Source organism: Coturnix japonica, chromosome 9, assembly GCF_054131305.1.
Source record: "Coturnix japonica strain WE chromosome 9, WE-NBRP24, whole genome shotgun sequence".
NCBI lineage: Eukaryota > Metazoa > Chordata > Aves > Galliformes > Phasianidae > Coturnix > Coturnix japonica.
Genome location: NC_140671.1, coordinates 7,804,604 through 7,819,813, shown reverse-complemented (window position 1 = coordinate 7,819,813; position 15,210 = coordinate 7,804,604). Strand labels below are relative to the sequence as shown.

Genomic DNA, 15,210 nt, shown 5'->3' with positions numbered 1-15,210 from the left:
TGGTGAGTTTTTCCCTATAAATAACCTTTTGAATATCGATTACCATCTTTGCCTTATTCCACCATATGTATTCTTTACCTTTTTATGCTTCAAAACAAGTGCAGGTTAAAATCAAGCTATTCTCTTGGCCATTTCCTTTCATGAATTATATTGCAGGGGTAAAAGTAGGACAACAAAACACAACACATCACTCTCTGTTGCCACCACTGTGTCACGGCTTATGGCAGCAAAGCACTTACCTATCTGGACTGCCTGGTAGATGTTTTCTGGGTCATGGAGCAGATCACAGAGTGCCGCCAGTGCCCGTTGCTGAGTCAGCACCTCAGGAGCTTGTATCTCTCTGTTCAGTTTAGGAAGAGCAAGCCTCCCAAATGCAACAGGAGCTTTTGTTGGATCTATATCAGGGGGAAGCTTGGCTGAGATACGAGTGCTTGCCATCCCTAATGTGTCTGGGAAGAATTATGCTTAAAAAAATTACTGCAAAATGACTCCACTTGGTGACTGATGTACCAATTAGCATTAAAATTAACGGTCCTCTGTCCCTTCAAAGCTCACTTCTAGCACACGTGAGGTTTTAGGAAGCTGTGAAAGAAGAAATGACCGTATAATAATAGACGCCCGTCTCAGCCCGAGCCCTGGTTGCTTCTCAACGGCCCCTGTGCGTTCGCGTTCTGGTTACCGCAGCAACCCGCTCTTTGCGTAAGCACCGCTGTGAATAAAAACAGGCCCCGTGCTCCTTTCCTCTACCGTTTCCAGCTTTACGCCAATTGCGTAAATAGCAATAGCGTGGGGCACGGGGAGCTGTGTGCGGATGTAATAAAACTCTGGGATAGATTCTGCTTTGTCGGTCACCAAAATCCATATGAGACAAGTACAGCTTAAAAAAGATACCTTCAGGAAACCTTTAAGCATCCTAAGTGCAGTCTGAGCTACTAAATTGATTATCAGTACTTAAACAATACAGAAAAACAATGGGATTTCTTATTCTTTATTATTTGATATGTTATCAGCCAAGGTAGGTAATGACTAGAGACACTGACGTGATTCAAAATGGTTCCATGCACGTCCTGCCTCTAAGCCTGAAATGAAAGAAAGCTGAAGTTCTGGGGGAAGGAGGGAGCAAAACGCCTCTGGAGTTTCTTTATAATTGCTAATATGCTTAAAATTAGCTCTGTAACAGCTCCCTGCTCCATTAGTTCCTTAGTTAATCCTGCTCGTTTTCCTATTGCAGAGGAAAATAACGCTATTAGGAAGGATTAGAGGACCGCTGAGATGACTAAAGAGTAGTTTCTGACCAAAGGAACCTGAATGGCGGCTAAAACAGGATCGTTCTTCTAAAACCAGAGCGGATGGTTAAACGACTCCCTTCCAACTCCGCCTCCTCAGTCCGGGAGAGGAGGAGAGGAAGGGAACTGTTGCAATCCTGTTGCCATGAGCACGCGGCTGCAGGCTGCTCGTGCGACTGGGATCCTGCCGCATCCGCAGCGCACGGTGAGTCCTCCCTTGCTGTTTGCTGCATGAGGGTTGTTCTCGTTAGATTCTTCTGAATGGCATTAACAAACCGGTACCTTACAAAGAGATCCCTCTCGATAACCCACAAGGTTTCTTTCTGTAACCAAATCATTGCGTTGCGAGGGGGATATCTTGATTCGTTTGTGATTTTTCATGTGAACGTTATTCCTCCATGTCAGGCTATCTACTGATTGTGTTCTTTATGAGTTGATCTTAGGTGAAAGTTTGATGTTGTGCCAAGGAATATGGTAACTTTGTTGTTTCTCCTTTCCCCTTCTGAGATAACAAAATCTGATATCCTCTAAATAAACGTGCTTTATGCAGAAGCACAATATAGTGAGGGGTGGGCTTTTTATATTAAGCACTACAAAATCATTTGAGGACTAAAGTGCGGTTGTGTTAACTATGTGAACAGTTTTCTGTCCTCCTCCAGAATTACTCAGTGCTTTTCTACTTAGGAAAAGCCACTATTTCTTCCTACACTTATGCAGACAGAAGTCATCCTTTTTCATGAGAAATGTGTTTTCTTCAACTGGCAATTCTTTGACTTCATGGTACGCTAGGAGGAAACAAGTCCTAAAGGACTGTTCATGTTTTGTTTTTAATGCTTTTCCTGTGTTGAGACAATTCCAGAGTATTTTGTTTCACTTCGCATGTTTTCTATCTGCCAGAATTGACTTGAGTTTGGAGGATGAAGTCCAACCTAAAGCATATGGTTCCCCCAGTGAGCAGGGACAGAATAATCTCCCGGTTTCCTAAGGTAAGCATTCTTTATCTCTTTGCTCAGAGGATGTATCACTTGCCATGTCTTTCTCTTGTGCTAATATTTTGGTTTGATGTATGTTTGATGTCTTCTGCTAAAACTGCAGATTGTTTAAGAATTTATTTCAGAAGTGAATGTGACCTTGTTTTCCCATTCAGTGCTGATGCACTTAATAATAAACCAGGTATCTTCCTCTAACCTTAACAGAAAGTGACTTTTGCAACAGAAGTGTTATCTTACAGTATCTGTTCTCTTAGCCAAACTTTAATAATTACCATGCTTACAGAGTTCTTACACAGAGAGGAAATAAGAAACGTTTTCATTTGAGGAATCTGAAGCAATTTTAATCTTCTGTGTGAGTAGGAAACTTAGTCATACTGTAGATCAAACATAGTAGGCACTGTAGGAAAACAGATAGTGAAGATCATTCGTACCCCCAAAGAGTTTTATCCTTGAGTAGAAAAGAATGATTAAGGGCAGGTGAGGACAAAGAACTGCCATTCTGTTCTTAATTTTGTTCAAAACACCCTTTTAAGTGGTTTTTGCACTTTTCTCATTCTCAATCTCAACTTCCTATTTTGCTTTTAATTTTATGAAAACTGCCACTGTTATTTTAAGTAAATATAATGTAAAACATGCTTTCCTTGTTTGTTGGCCTGCTAAGCTTAATAGGAAATTAGTAATAAAATTAGTGCTTCACACGAGAAAGAGTTCTAAAAGACTTTGTAGTCTGAATGATTTGCTAGTGATGTGCTCCCACTTGTGTTTTCCTTGAATGCCTTAGATTACTGGAATTATTTAAGATAATTAATATTGTACAAGTTGATCAGTGGATTTATTTACTGTGGAAGTTCATCAGGGCTCTGATATTTGGTGGAGTTGTTTAGAGGAATTTTATAAACGTACCTGTGCATCAGCCTTACTGCCTTCTAACTCAGACTATCCCTTCTCATAAGCCGGAGTATCCCTGTGTTTGACAAGCTTGTTGAAGTAATCTCCTTTTCTATCTCACCTTGCTGATTTGGCTTTGTGGTAAGCAGACATTATAGACTTTATCTCAGCAGCTCTTCTCTTGTGTCTCTAGTGGTACACTCCTGAGGCCTGTCTTCAGTTCAAAGACCACTTCCACGCACAGCTCAGGACTGCATGTCAGCAGAGCACTGGAACAGCTGGGCAAGTTTCTAATAAACCAAGTGTGCAACGAGACAAGTATTTTAACCTCTTCACAGTCTGATTCCTCCATAAGTTTTTCCTGGTTCCACATGTTGAATATTCCAGTGTGACCAAAGTCAGCTAAGTCTGTCCCTGTGGTTCTTCTATACCATTTCACAGTAAATGAATGAAATGCTTCTTCTTTATATAAGTTTTAAAGATCTTCTTGGCTTAAGTGAAGTTGAAGGAATAAGGTTGTTTAGCAACAGACAGCTTAGTTTAAAGGATTAACCAACTGTTCAAAATTAGTGTTGAATTTTGGTCGTGCAGATCAGCATGAAAAGCAAGTCCTAGAGCACTTGCAAGGACAAGAGCAGATGTACTGGCACCGGTAGAGAGCACAAAAGGACTGCATACTGAGTGCAACAAATAAGAACTTGATAAAGGCTTTGGGGCAGATATGAGCACAGCAGTTTCAAGTTGCTTGAAGCACATAAGAATCCAGCTTTAATATTTTAAAAGTATCCATGCTGAGAAGTTGTCTCAAATGTTTTCTTTAAAACTGGAACAAAATTCTGGACTAAAAAATCTAATGGAAAATAAATGTTGAATTCTAATATTCTTTAATTTTTTTCTCTTGTCATCTCTCTCCCAGAACACATACATGTTTTAGCTTTAATTTGTAGTGAGTTAAGCCTGATATAACCAGATACAGCATTCAATACAAGATTGAATCTTTTGTTTAAAAAGCCATTCTTTGATACAAAACAATATTAAATCTCCTAAGCCATTTTTGTAGCATGTGCAGGGGAGTTGTCAATACAAATTTCAGTCAACAAATAATGTACAGTCATTTATCCACCTGTGACTCCTAACAAGTACACTACATTTCAATTTTAAGAGTGCAGATGAGTCACCTCCAGCCCATCTGCTGTATTCTGTGGGAGAACCCAGAGCAAAGAGGATTATTTGCATGAGGCAAGCTTCAGATTAATGTTATTTCAGGTAGTCAGAAAACGTATTGGCTCTAATCATTATTTTTTCCTAGAGACAGATTCTGCGATAAGTTATTTGATAATCAGCAATTCTTTGTTTGTGCACTTAAAATTTGATTCTCAACTATTAAAGTCAATGAAAAACTCATAATTAATTTTAGTGGCAAAAATGAAAACTTCTACTTGTACTAAAGGGCTAATAAGGATGTAGATGCTATATAGTCTTAAGTGCAAACTGCCAAGTGTAAAATAGATCCTTGAGAGCATTTCTGATGAAGTCTTTCTGCCCCATAGAAGTTGCACACAGAGTAAGAAATGGGCTAATTCTGCTCCAGAGTTTTTGACCTTTTTCTTTCTTATCTAATCCTGCTGTGCAGTATTGTGCCATTCAGGTAAACTGGAGTTGCAGATCAATTAATCACTTGCTATTTAAGGATCTACCTCAGAATTATTACACTGAGAATATTGAATTTACTACTAAAAGCATTAAATATTTTTGAATATTCCTAACAGGATGAAAATATCCAAAGTGGTTGTGGTAGGAGACGTCTATGTTGGTAAAACTAGCCTCATCCACAGGTACAGTGTATTTCAGCAGATAGATTGATTCTGCTCTTTTCCAAATTGAAAGCGTATCACTTATTGCAGTAAAGCTTTCAGGAATCTGAATTGAATACATATTCAATCAAATATGATACAGTGCAGTATTTACCAGATCTTGCAAACATCTCTTGTGCATTTTGCAAATTCAGTGAACAGAGCTCTGAATTTCTGTAGCTTGTGATTGCATTCTGTCTGTTTGCATTTCAATTATTTCTATGTTCCAAAGTAAATTTGGCTATTAATCTCATTAATAATCACTTTCCTTTTGTATTTATGACCCCAAATATATGATCTTGTAACTAAAAGCTTCGTGCTGACTCTCCTAAACAGTGCAAAGAAATTGTTTTGATTCTTTTATCCTGAGAACTTGCTAGATGTACTTTCCAGTTTGTTATTCACTATTTAATTTTTTTAATGTGTCAATGTTTTTATATCTGCTTCTGCACAATGTAGTCACTCCACTGTTTAGTTGTTTTCTGTTACTTTGCAGCTATATGAATTCATGAATTGTTAGTATTTCATCCTTCCCCTTCCTGCATTGCAGGTTCTGTAAAGATCATTTTGAACGAGATTACAAGGCCACCATTGGGGTGGATTTTGAAATTGAACGTTTTGAAATAGTTGGAATACCATATCATCTCCAGATGTAAGTTGAAATATGGGTTTAGTTCCACATATACATATAGTACAATCTGAGAAGAGTTTAAGTTGCTACAGATTCTGGTAGTACAAAGATTAAAAAAAAAAAAGGAAAAAAGAAAAAGCCCATAGCATAAAATGATCTGAAAAACAGATTCTGGACCTGAGCTTGCAGTTTTAATTAAGTAAATGAGTAGGTAAAATCCCTAATTTCCTCTTGGATCTCACATTCCTGGAAATGTTATAAATTTGTCAATGAAAATTCATTTTGGAAGCCTTGCACTATTTCAGTGCCATTCTGCCTTTTTTACTTCTTGGAAGAGAAGCAGAAGCTTTTGCAGCATGCTTTGTTGGGTGCTAGCATTGTACTACTCCGTCGTTTGGGTTTAGTAGGCTTTATGAGCATGGAACTTGACTTCACTGAAGGGTCTGGGGGCTCCTGCATTAATTGAAATCAATTGTATGGGCTCTGATGATTTCAGCATCTCCTAATTGCAAAATAAATTTCTTTCTCTAAATCCTAGAAAGATCTAAGTGTTTTTTATTAGGATGTGTATCTAAAGTCATTCTGATCTTCAGCTATGTTTATCAGCTTAGCAGGAATCTTGGCTTTCTCTCACCTGCTTTGGTTCCACTGAAGAATGCCCTTTGCTATTTTAATTGGCTAACTGTACTGTTCCACAAAGCCCATTATTTAATTATCCACGCTATAGTATGATGTAGGGCAGAAAAAAAGATTCATTGGATGAAGCATTGTAGTGGATGAATCTTAATAAACTTAGGATCACATTTTCTCTGAAATATCAGTGCTTAGAGATGTAAACAGATGGCTAGTGAGATTTACTGAAAAACACTCCGAAATAATTTATCACCAATTTCAGGGCCATTTTGTTTTTTAAAATTCTATTCAACACTGCCTTTCTGGAACTTGAGTGCCTTTAAAATCTGCGCTGGTATATCAGTATGTTGTCATCCAAAACAATAAGGTTCATGGGCTGCTAAGCTTTGGGTTGTGTTATCTTCAGTTTCTCTGGTGGTGATGTAAACACTTCCATTTGATAAGCACTGGTGCCCCCTCTTGCTGAGAGATTTCTGTACAAGCTACATTTGCAAATACTGGCAGTGCTGCACAGCAATAAAATCCCAGACCTTTGTAGTACTGGCTGTAGGTGGGAGAACTGTGTATCATCTTGTGAATAAGCAGTTCTTTCTTTCCTTTTTCAAATTTATTTATTTATTCTTTGGTGTTATTAGTGGACTGGTATCAGAGCATCAGTTGGAAGATTTCAGATTGCTATGGAAAGATATAAATATGATATAGATAACGTTGAGATGCTTTAAGAAAAGAGTATTACAATACAGAATACAAACATTTGAATTGCGTCTCAAAGGACAGTCTCCAAATTGACTAGTTTAAAAAATTCACTCTGAATAAAACCAGAACTGTAATAGCTTAATTAAATAGTGGGGCTTTACTGTATTCCTATCAGAAGTTAATAAATAACATGTTCCAGATGGAGAAGAGTGTGATACCACAGAAGTGTTACCAACTTGTACCAGTCTGTTGCTTCATTAGTATGTTTGCTCAGGTTACGCTTGATTTCATTAACCTGAAGTTTCTTTTTTTCCCCAATTGCACAGATGGGACACAGCAGGTCAGGAAAAGTTCAAGTGCATTGCATCTGCTTATTACCGAGGAGCTGAGGGTGAGAACAACGTTAATTTGGTACTGCCCGTAACAGGAGATTTTATATACACCTACATATGCTCCTTGAAAAAGATACACGCAATGGAATGGAATTGCCATTGCTGGGAAGAGGAAGAGACTGAAAGTCCCATGAATACATTTGCTGCAAGCTCTGAATGTTGTGATTATGAAGTGATTAAAAATTGGTACCCATGTCTTGGGAAGGATGGGGAGTCAGCCTAATAGTGTCTTCTGAGTCCTCCATGTTAAATCTACTGTTGTACTGTATATGCATTAGTTCTGTTTACGTTGTGTAGGGAGCCTGCTTTGGCAGGGGGGTTGGACTCGATCTCTAGAGGTCCCTTCCAACCCCTACAATTCTGTGATTCTGTTTAACAGTATTAGTTAAATTGGAGTGATTTCTGATATGCTTTTAAATATAATTACTTTTTTCCTGTCCTTTTATTACAGTTATAATAACAGTGTTTAATCTAGCTGATATCCAGACATTGGATCACACCAAGTAAGTTTCTGTCTTTTGGCTTAGCCTTTACAACTTTCACAGAAGGTTTAATTGTGTTGCACAGTCTGTAGTTGCTGAGAACTTGCTGGATCTGAAAAGTATTTTATTCTGAGCTATAAATGAAAGGGTGATCGTCACATATTTGGGATATTCAGGGTGGGATTTTTCTGAGAAAAATGCTGAACATCAATTTGAACTTCTTTGACATGCTTTTTCAGTCACTTCACTAAAAGCGGTATCCTTAGAAAACTGGGCACAGGGAGAGATTAGGTGCATCCCAAAGACATCTTCCCCCCCGTCCTCCCCCACATTTGCTGTAAACAGAGTAACATGTTTACATCTGATTTAGGTAATGAAACTGATGTAATGCATTTCATGCATAGTCTCAATAGCAACTGATTTTCTGGGTTTACTGCTAGTGTTAGAGCATGTTATTGATGGCATTATCCAAATGTATTTTGAGCACTAACAGACATGGGACATCAGCCACCTCTCTAAAAAGTCCATTTCATGGTTTGACCCTTACAGTAAAAAGAAGTTTTTCCTAATGCCTGGTCTGAGCTTCTCAGGCACACTGTCCCTCACATGTTGAGAGATATGCTATCAAAATGAAAAACAAAACAAAACTCCAAACACCCAATACCTATATAGGCCTTGCATTTTTAATTTAAAATGTATCAGTTTAGGTACTTGAAATGATTTGCTTATAGCAGTGCACTAACTGATGTGAGGAAACTTGCTTCACTTTAAGTGCAGGCAGCAGAACACTATGTGTTCTATCCACTAGTGTGGATGTGGATCCACACTACTGTCACCAGACTGAGAGTTTACATGTTCTAACATACTGTTATGACTGTAAAGCACCTATGTGTTTTTCTACAACTTGTACTTTGTCTTATTTAAATGTGTACTGGGGGATTTCCTCAGACAATTGCTGTGCTGCTCAACACCTCTACAGAGGACTTTGTAAAATCATATATATATTAGTGTCTCTGCTTGATTGATAATAATTGAAATGTGTGAACTTGATTTCCAACCCAAGTTCAGGTTGGAACCCAACTGGTTCAAGACCAGGTTGGACGGGGCCCTGGGCAACCTGATCTAGTAAAGGTGTATGTTTGGTGGCCCTGCCAGGCAGGGGGGTTGGAGCTACATGATCCTTGAGGTCCCTTCCAACCCGGGTAATTCTGTGATTCTGTGAACCCCCACACGCTCTTCCCTCCCTGACTTGTGTTGGATGACTCCAAAGGAACTTGGTTGCCAGAGTTTAAAAAAAAAATACACAATCTTATGTGACAAGAGTCGTGAAACCTTGGGAGACGCTTTATAATCTTACTGAAGAGATTGTTACACGTTCCTTTTTTTCAAATAATCAATTAATCAATTAATTGATTATTTTTTTCCCCTTTGTTGCCTAATCTGCCATGTTGTTTATATTTTTTTCATTATCACTATAAAGAATTCACCATCTTCCATTATGCTGAATATTACTATACTCATCTCTGAGTATTAAAATTATTGTGGAATTTACACTGTACAGTGAGCTTGTTCTCACTTTTCAGTAGTGGAAGGTATACGTTCTGTGGAGTTGGAATAGCTCCTGTTCCCTTTCTGTCTTTAAAAAGAAAAAGAAAAAAAAAAAGCTTTTAACACATTCACATCAGCTTATTCTCTGGCTTTTCTTGTGACCCTGTTATCTGTCTCTATCTCATTTGTTCCATGCTGCCTCTGACTGATTCTCTCATCTCTCTTCTTTTCAGGCAGTGGCTCGAAGATGCCTTGAGGGAAAATGAACCAAATTCTATCTTCATCTTTCTTGTTGGAACAAAAAAAGATTTGGTGGTGAGCAAATAGCAAGATACTGATATGGCTAATCTCAGATAGCAAATGAATGGGAAAATGAAGTACAAAAAGCCAAAAACATATTAAAGGGGGAAGAAGGCTTGAAGAAGAGAGGGAACTTTGTATTTTAGAATACTAAAAGTAGACTGTGAAGAGGGTCTGTGTCAGAGGCAAGCAGGATTAAACAAATAAACAAAATCATTATCATTAGTCCGTCCTGTAACTTTCTGCTAAAGGCAGTTAATTATAACAAGAATTTGAAGACCAATGACTGTGCTGTTTTCTTTTCTGTTCTCTACAGTGCTGTATAGCTAGATACAATTGTTGCCCTTGTTAGTTATTTTGCTTCAGTGTAACAGAAGATAGATGAAGATATTCAAACAGCGCTAAGTAATTTATCTTCCAAGCATTAGAACACTTCAGCAATAGTGTCTGATTGCACAAGCACTCAGGCAAGGACAGAAATGCCACTGTGAAAACTAAAAGCATCACACTACAGATGCTAGCACCACTTCTGTGTTATTACCAGCATACTTCTCATGTTAAAAGTATTCCCTGGTTTTTATTTAGTCAGATGCTGTTTGTAAGAAGACAGAGCTAGATGCTATCCGCTTTGCCAATGACATGCAAGCAGAATACTGGTCAGTTTCAGCCAAAACAGGTAAGTTACTGCAAAGGATATGAAAATGATGTAACTAAAGAGGCTGATGTTAAAGTGTAAGGAAGTTGAAGTTCCTTATACCTTATATATATATACACACACGCACACACAATTATATATATTTATATACAATATATAAATATTGTGGCATTTTATTGCTTCTGGAGACTTCATAATTATTAATGGTTGATTTTCAGTTAAGAATCTGCATGTGTGCTTTCACTGTTGTGTTTACAGAAAGGTGTGTTTAAGCTACTGCAATGTCTAAGCATGTTTAATTCATGGATAATTACTTAACACATGTATGTGCTTCTAGTTGATTAGGAATGAAAATATTGTGCCACAAACTGAAACCTCTTCGTTGCTGAGTTTAAAACAAACAAACCAACAAACAAAAACAAGCAAACAAAGGGTACATGATATAAATAAATGGTATGAATTCTCCCTGCAGTGTTCAGAACAAGACAGATTGCTGAAGGTGCCTGATCCTTCCCAATATTAAGCAGTGGTCTGTTCATAGGTGTGCTTGTTCGTATCTGATCAGGCACTGATGTGCAGTTGCAAAAATGGATCCTTTTTGTTCTGTTTCCTAGGGGAAAATGTCAAAGAGTTATTCTTCCGAGTTGCTGCCTTGGCCTTTGAACAGTCTATGATAAGGGAGCTAGAGAAAACCACGGGGCACATGGCTCAAATTGGGACAGAAAACCTCATCAGTATGTTAAGTTTTGCTTGTCTGTAGTTTGCATTTTCATGATCTCAAGGACTGGGGATGTTTATTGTGCACTGAAGCCTTTCTCACACTTGCAAACATATTAACTTCAGTGCCTGCCTGGGTGACTGGGGCTTCATCCAACTATTGTTACTTTTAATATTGGATGATATTACTTCTTATGAATTGAGTTTCTAACTTTATGGCTTCTACAGGACTGGAACAGAACCTGATGGAAATCCCAGAAGGCAACAATCAAGAAAGCTTGAGTTGCTGTTGACTTTCAACTCTTTCTGCAAGTGCCACGCTTTTCTGTAGTACAGCATAGAACACCTGCAACAACAAAAGCTCTAAAACCAGAAGTAAAAACTTGTATTTTTAGAAATGAAAGAGAAAAACCTTATTCAGACTTCCTTTCTGAGACTTCTTTTGTTGTTGAAGGGCTTACTTGTGCTGAAATCTATAGTTATATAGACTTCTCTCTGTGTAGTAAAAATATGACATCCTTGTCTCAGTGCAAGAAGACATTGCCAGCACAGCACTATGTGCTCACCTGTGTGCCACCACAACTTGTAGTCAAAAGTTATGTGATTTAATCAGGTTGGGTTATTATTAAATAATTCTCTAGAAATCTTGGATACTGAAGTTGCGTTCTTATGGGAGCAGAAAGAAAGAAAGGAATAGTTATGAAAGTACACAAATGCAGGCTGTGTAGTTTTCATTGCGATTTTTCCATTCAGAAAATAATCCGTGCTTTTGTCTTTTCCACTAAAGAATCAAAGCCCAACATCCAAATATTCCCAAGCCTGGGAGAGGTCCTGATAGAAACTTCACTGTTTTATCCTGGTTGCCAAATATTAAATAAATGCTAGCAGATAATAATGGTATAATTTTTCAGCCTCTTCAATATGAAAGAATAGTCTCATAATAGTGCATGACATATTTCATGCAAGTATGAAATGATGCATGATGTATTTTCAGTCTTCCATAAGGGATGCAGAATTCTTCTTTGCATTGATCTTCATGAATATTGTCTACACTGCAGTTCCATTTAGTTGCTAAGAATAATTGCTGGCATTTTATTGTAATTTCTTTTTTCTTGTTTGTTTATAGCATTGTAACGTTATTTTGGAGCCATATGCAGACTCAGTCATAGTCATACCTACCTGTGGTAGGAACTCTCAGCTAGTAAGGTTAGATTCAGTACTCTTGCTAAACTTTTATTCACTTTTATTTCAAATACCCTTTGACTTAACCTTGTGCAGTTATTTAGAAATTACAATCATTGCCTAATATGGGGGAAATTGGCTCTAGGCACCTCTGAATGCCACACAAATAAAGCAGCTTTACAAAGATCTGCTTATCAGGTAGGAATGACTGATGCCAAAAGATACTGCTGTTATAAAAACCATTCCTGCTAATAAATGACATTGCCAGGAATTTGAATGACAAATAACATTGTCTGAAATTACAGTATAAATATTTACTGAGTATATGTGATTGTGTTAGTATGATTGATTTTGGTGATTAGGTTTCAATCTAAAGGGGGTATATGGGAAAGAAAGGGACAGACTCTTTAACAGGTCTGTGTGATAGGTCAAGAGGAAATGGTTTCAAATTAAAAGAGGGAAGATTTAGATTGGATATAAGGAATAAGTTTTTTTCAGTGAGGGCAGTGGTACACTGCACAGGGTGCCAAGTGAGGTGGTGATGCCATGTCCCTGCAGACATTCAAGGCTCTGAGCAACAAGATCTGGCTTGTAGATTTCCCCATTCATTGCAGGGACATCAGAAGGGACCTTTAAATGTCATCTGGTACAATTCAAATGGTTCTATGATACTAAGCTTAAAATATTCTAGATTCTCAACCATTAATTTCCTCAAAAATTGTTTTCTATGAAAAAGTGAGAGGGAAAGATAGCTTATAGTCTTTTAATTACTTTTATTTTTCTGTGGCTTATGATGTAAACTAAAGCAATGACCAATAATGTAACAGAGATCTAGGATTTATTCTTTTTTTTTTTAAGTCTTTTTTTTCCCCTCCCAATTGATTCTGTTGGCAAGGACAACAGTGTAGCATTTGGTGGAGAAGATGAATATGTGTGGGTATGTAAGGAGTTCTTTATCTGATCATGGAATATTCTGACCTGCATCTCTTTCACAAGATGATGAATATACACTCTACTTGTACCATGTGTGATACTGAGTGGGCACCATAGCCACGATCTTTGCGCTTACTGAGTTTGAATGAGTGTAGTAAAAGATGTTTCACTTTACTGCTGTGTATTATGTATGCATATAAAACATGTTGCATTTCTGTAATGCTTTTCAGAAGCAATTTTATGAGCCCATTAGAGCCACATAACCATTGCTTCATACTGTGCTGTGCGTGCATGACTACTGCTAACTTCATATTACTGGTAGAAGTTCTTAGAAATAGTATTAAAATCCTTTGTTTGCATATGGAAATATGCACATATGCATGTGTGTTAAGTGTGTCAGAGAAGAAAACTTGGCCACTGTACCAGTTATGGTCATTGGAAGGACAGTGATTTACCTGTAGGTTGGACAAGTTCAGTGTGGCTACAGCAGCAGTCCCTCAGCTGAGTATTATCTATATCTGTGGTGCATTCTTTTAGTTTCACATGGCTGTTACTGAGCAGACAAACTGGTCTGTTTCTTTCCTAGGAGAACTGATAATGGTCCTGGAGGTCAAAAGGCAGGTTTTGCAGGATGTCTTCCTGTATATGCTAGGTAGGTGCAGGCACATGATTGGTACCTGCAGCTGCAAAATGAATCAGAAGTAAATAATATATATATTATATATGCATATATATAATTCTTGAAATAAAATAAATCACAGACCTTTGTTGCTGACCATAATTCTCTTACAAAATCAGAGATGTAATCTCTTCAGCAATGCAGTCATGTTGTTTTGAAGATCAATGGGACAGTTTTGCTAATGATTAAGTACATTGCTTGAGGTCATCATTGGTTCCAAAAACTTTATGCAAAACTGCATTAGTCTGTTATTCAGCAGGTATCCTCTGGAGATGGCCTGACTCCATTCAAGCTATGATGGATGCTTTGAGACTTTTTTTAAGCCCATGTGAGGCTGCCCCTACAAAGTATAAATAATTGATCATTGAAAATGAATCTTAAATCTTACAATTGATGGATTGCTTAGGAAAGCACAAAGGAAATCTAACCTTGGTTGAGAAAACAAATATCAGATCGCAAGTTCTTAAATATTTGTATCTGGTCTATGTTGCATCTATGCTTATTGATCTATTTTATCAGCAATTTCATTTGCTTTGGAAAGCCTTCATACAGTAGAAAGCAGTGTCAGAACAATTCTGTGAACTCTGTATATATTTTATACCAGGTGAAACCTTCATAGTATTGATGGCACCAGTTCCAGTACGATTTCCTTTTGGAATTTGCAGATAAGAAATCAGACAGTGTGAAATTCATAATGAGTCTAAAGCAGAATTAAAGAGTAGGTGTAATTATCTCCCCAAAGATGGACCAGTGTTATTCTGCTTCTTTCCTTTTACAAATACAGGCTAATCAGTTAATGACTTTCTATTTAAATATGTATATCTCTGAGGAAAAACAACTGGTAACAAATCAAAAGCCGTTCAAGGAGGAGTCACCAGGCAGGTGAATCTCATTTTTACTGTAAAAACCTTTTATTTTCATCCTCAGTGATGTTATTTCTCCCTTTTGAGTGATGATGTGACCCTTAGGATGTTTTCTTCCACATGCAGGCTCACCTCACTGCCATTCCCTGAATCCAAAGAAAGAAGGCTGCTATCATAGTATAATGAATGCTGGACAGGATTTCAGGAGATTATAGGTCATGTCAAACTACCACACAAGTGAGCGCTGCCTCACACTACAAAGATAGTTTCTTAATTTCAGCCACATATTCATCAGAAATCGGTTTTTTTTTTCTCCTTAAAAAGCCTCCGCTTACGTGCTTCGTTTTTGTTTTCTTACAAAGACTCTGATTCTCCCGTGCTGGGAGACACACAGACACAGACCCCCCAAACCAAACCCGGTTTTCATTAGAAGCTCCAGCGCTTTAAATGCCAAAAGCACCAGCTCTTCTATCCCACAAG

At 37.7% G+C, this 15,210-nt stretch overlaps 2 protein-coding genes across 12 annotated transcripts in view; one reads left to right on the top strand and one right to left on the bottom strand.

Moving 5' to 3' along the window:
* RSPH14 (radial spoke head 14 homolog) overlaps nt 1-677 on the bottom strand; it is a 55,611-nt gene extending 54,934 nt beyond the window's left edge. For both annotated transcript variants that reach the window (XR_014949167.1, XM_015878223.3), the window contains exon 1: nt 240-677. Coding sequence is in view for 1 of the 2 variants with exons in the window: in XM_015878223.3 (XP_015733709.2) it covers nt 240-438 (199 nt within the window). In the remaining variant the exon portion in view is untranslated. The remainder of the gene's footprint in view (nt 1-239) is intronic.
* Nucleotides 678-1,425: 748 nt separating this feature from the next.
* On the top strand, nt 1,426-11,968 carry RAB36 (RAB36, member RAS oncogene family). Of its 10 annotated transcripts, none has more exons than XM_032447925.2 (11): nt 1,426-1,491; nt 2,184-2,272; nt 3,360-3,448; nt 4,936-5,001; nt 5,570-5,671; nt 7,306-7,370; nt 7,823-7,874; nt 9,635-9,716; nt 10,287-10,377; nt 10,971-11,090; nt 11,302-11,968. In XM_032447925.2, the coding sequence occupies exons 2-11, from the start codon at nt 2,204-2,206 to the stop codon at nt 11,364-11,366; spliced, it is 801 nt and encodes a 266-aa protein (XP_032303816.2). In that variant the 5' UTR covers nt 1,426-1,491; nt 2,184-2,203; the 3' UTR covers nt 11,367-11,968. The 10 variants fall into 10 exon arrangements, with proteins under 10 accessions (XP_032303816.2, XP_085412226.1, XP_032303813.2 ...); XM_085556100.1 differs by having other exon boundaries at nt 3,360-3,468; XM_032447922.2 differs by having other exon boundaries at nt 3,360-3,484.
* The last annotated feature ends 3,242 nt before the right edge of the window (nt 11,969-15,210 follow it).

Bases quoted from the DNA above. Each gene is read 5' to 3' on its own strand.
- RAB36 (XM_032447922.2), top strand. From the start codon at position 2,204: ATGAAGTCCAACCTAAAGCATATGGTTCCCCCAGTGAGCAGGGACAGA. The intron at 2,273-3,359 runs GTAAGCATTCTT...TTGTGTCTCTAG, and splicing joins TAATCTCCCGGTTTCCTAAG to TGGTACACTCCTGAGGCCTG. The intron at 3,485-4,935 runs GTATTTTAACCT...TATTCCTAACAG, and splicing joins CCAAGTGTGCAACGAGACAA to GATGAAAATATCCAAAGTGG.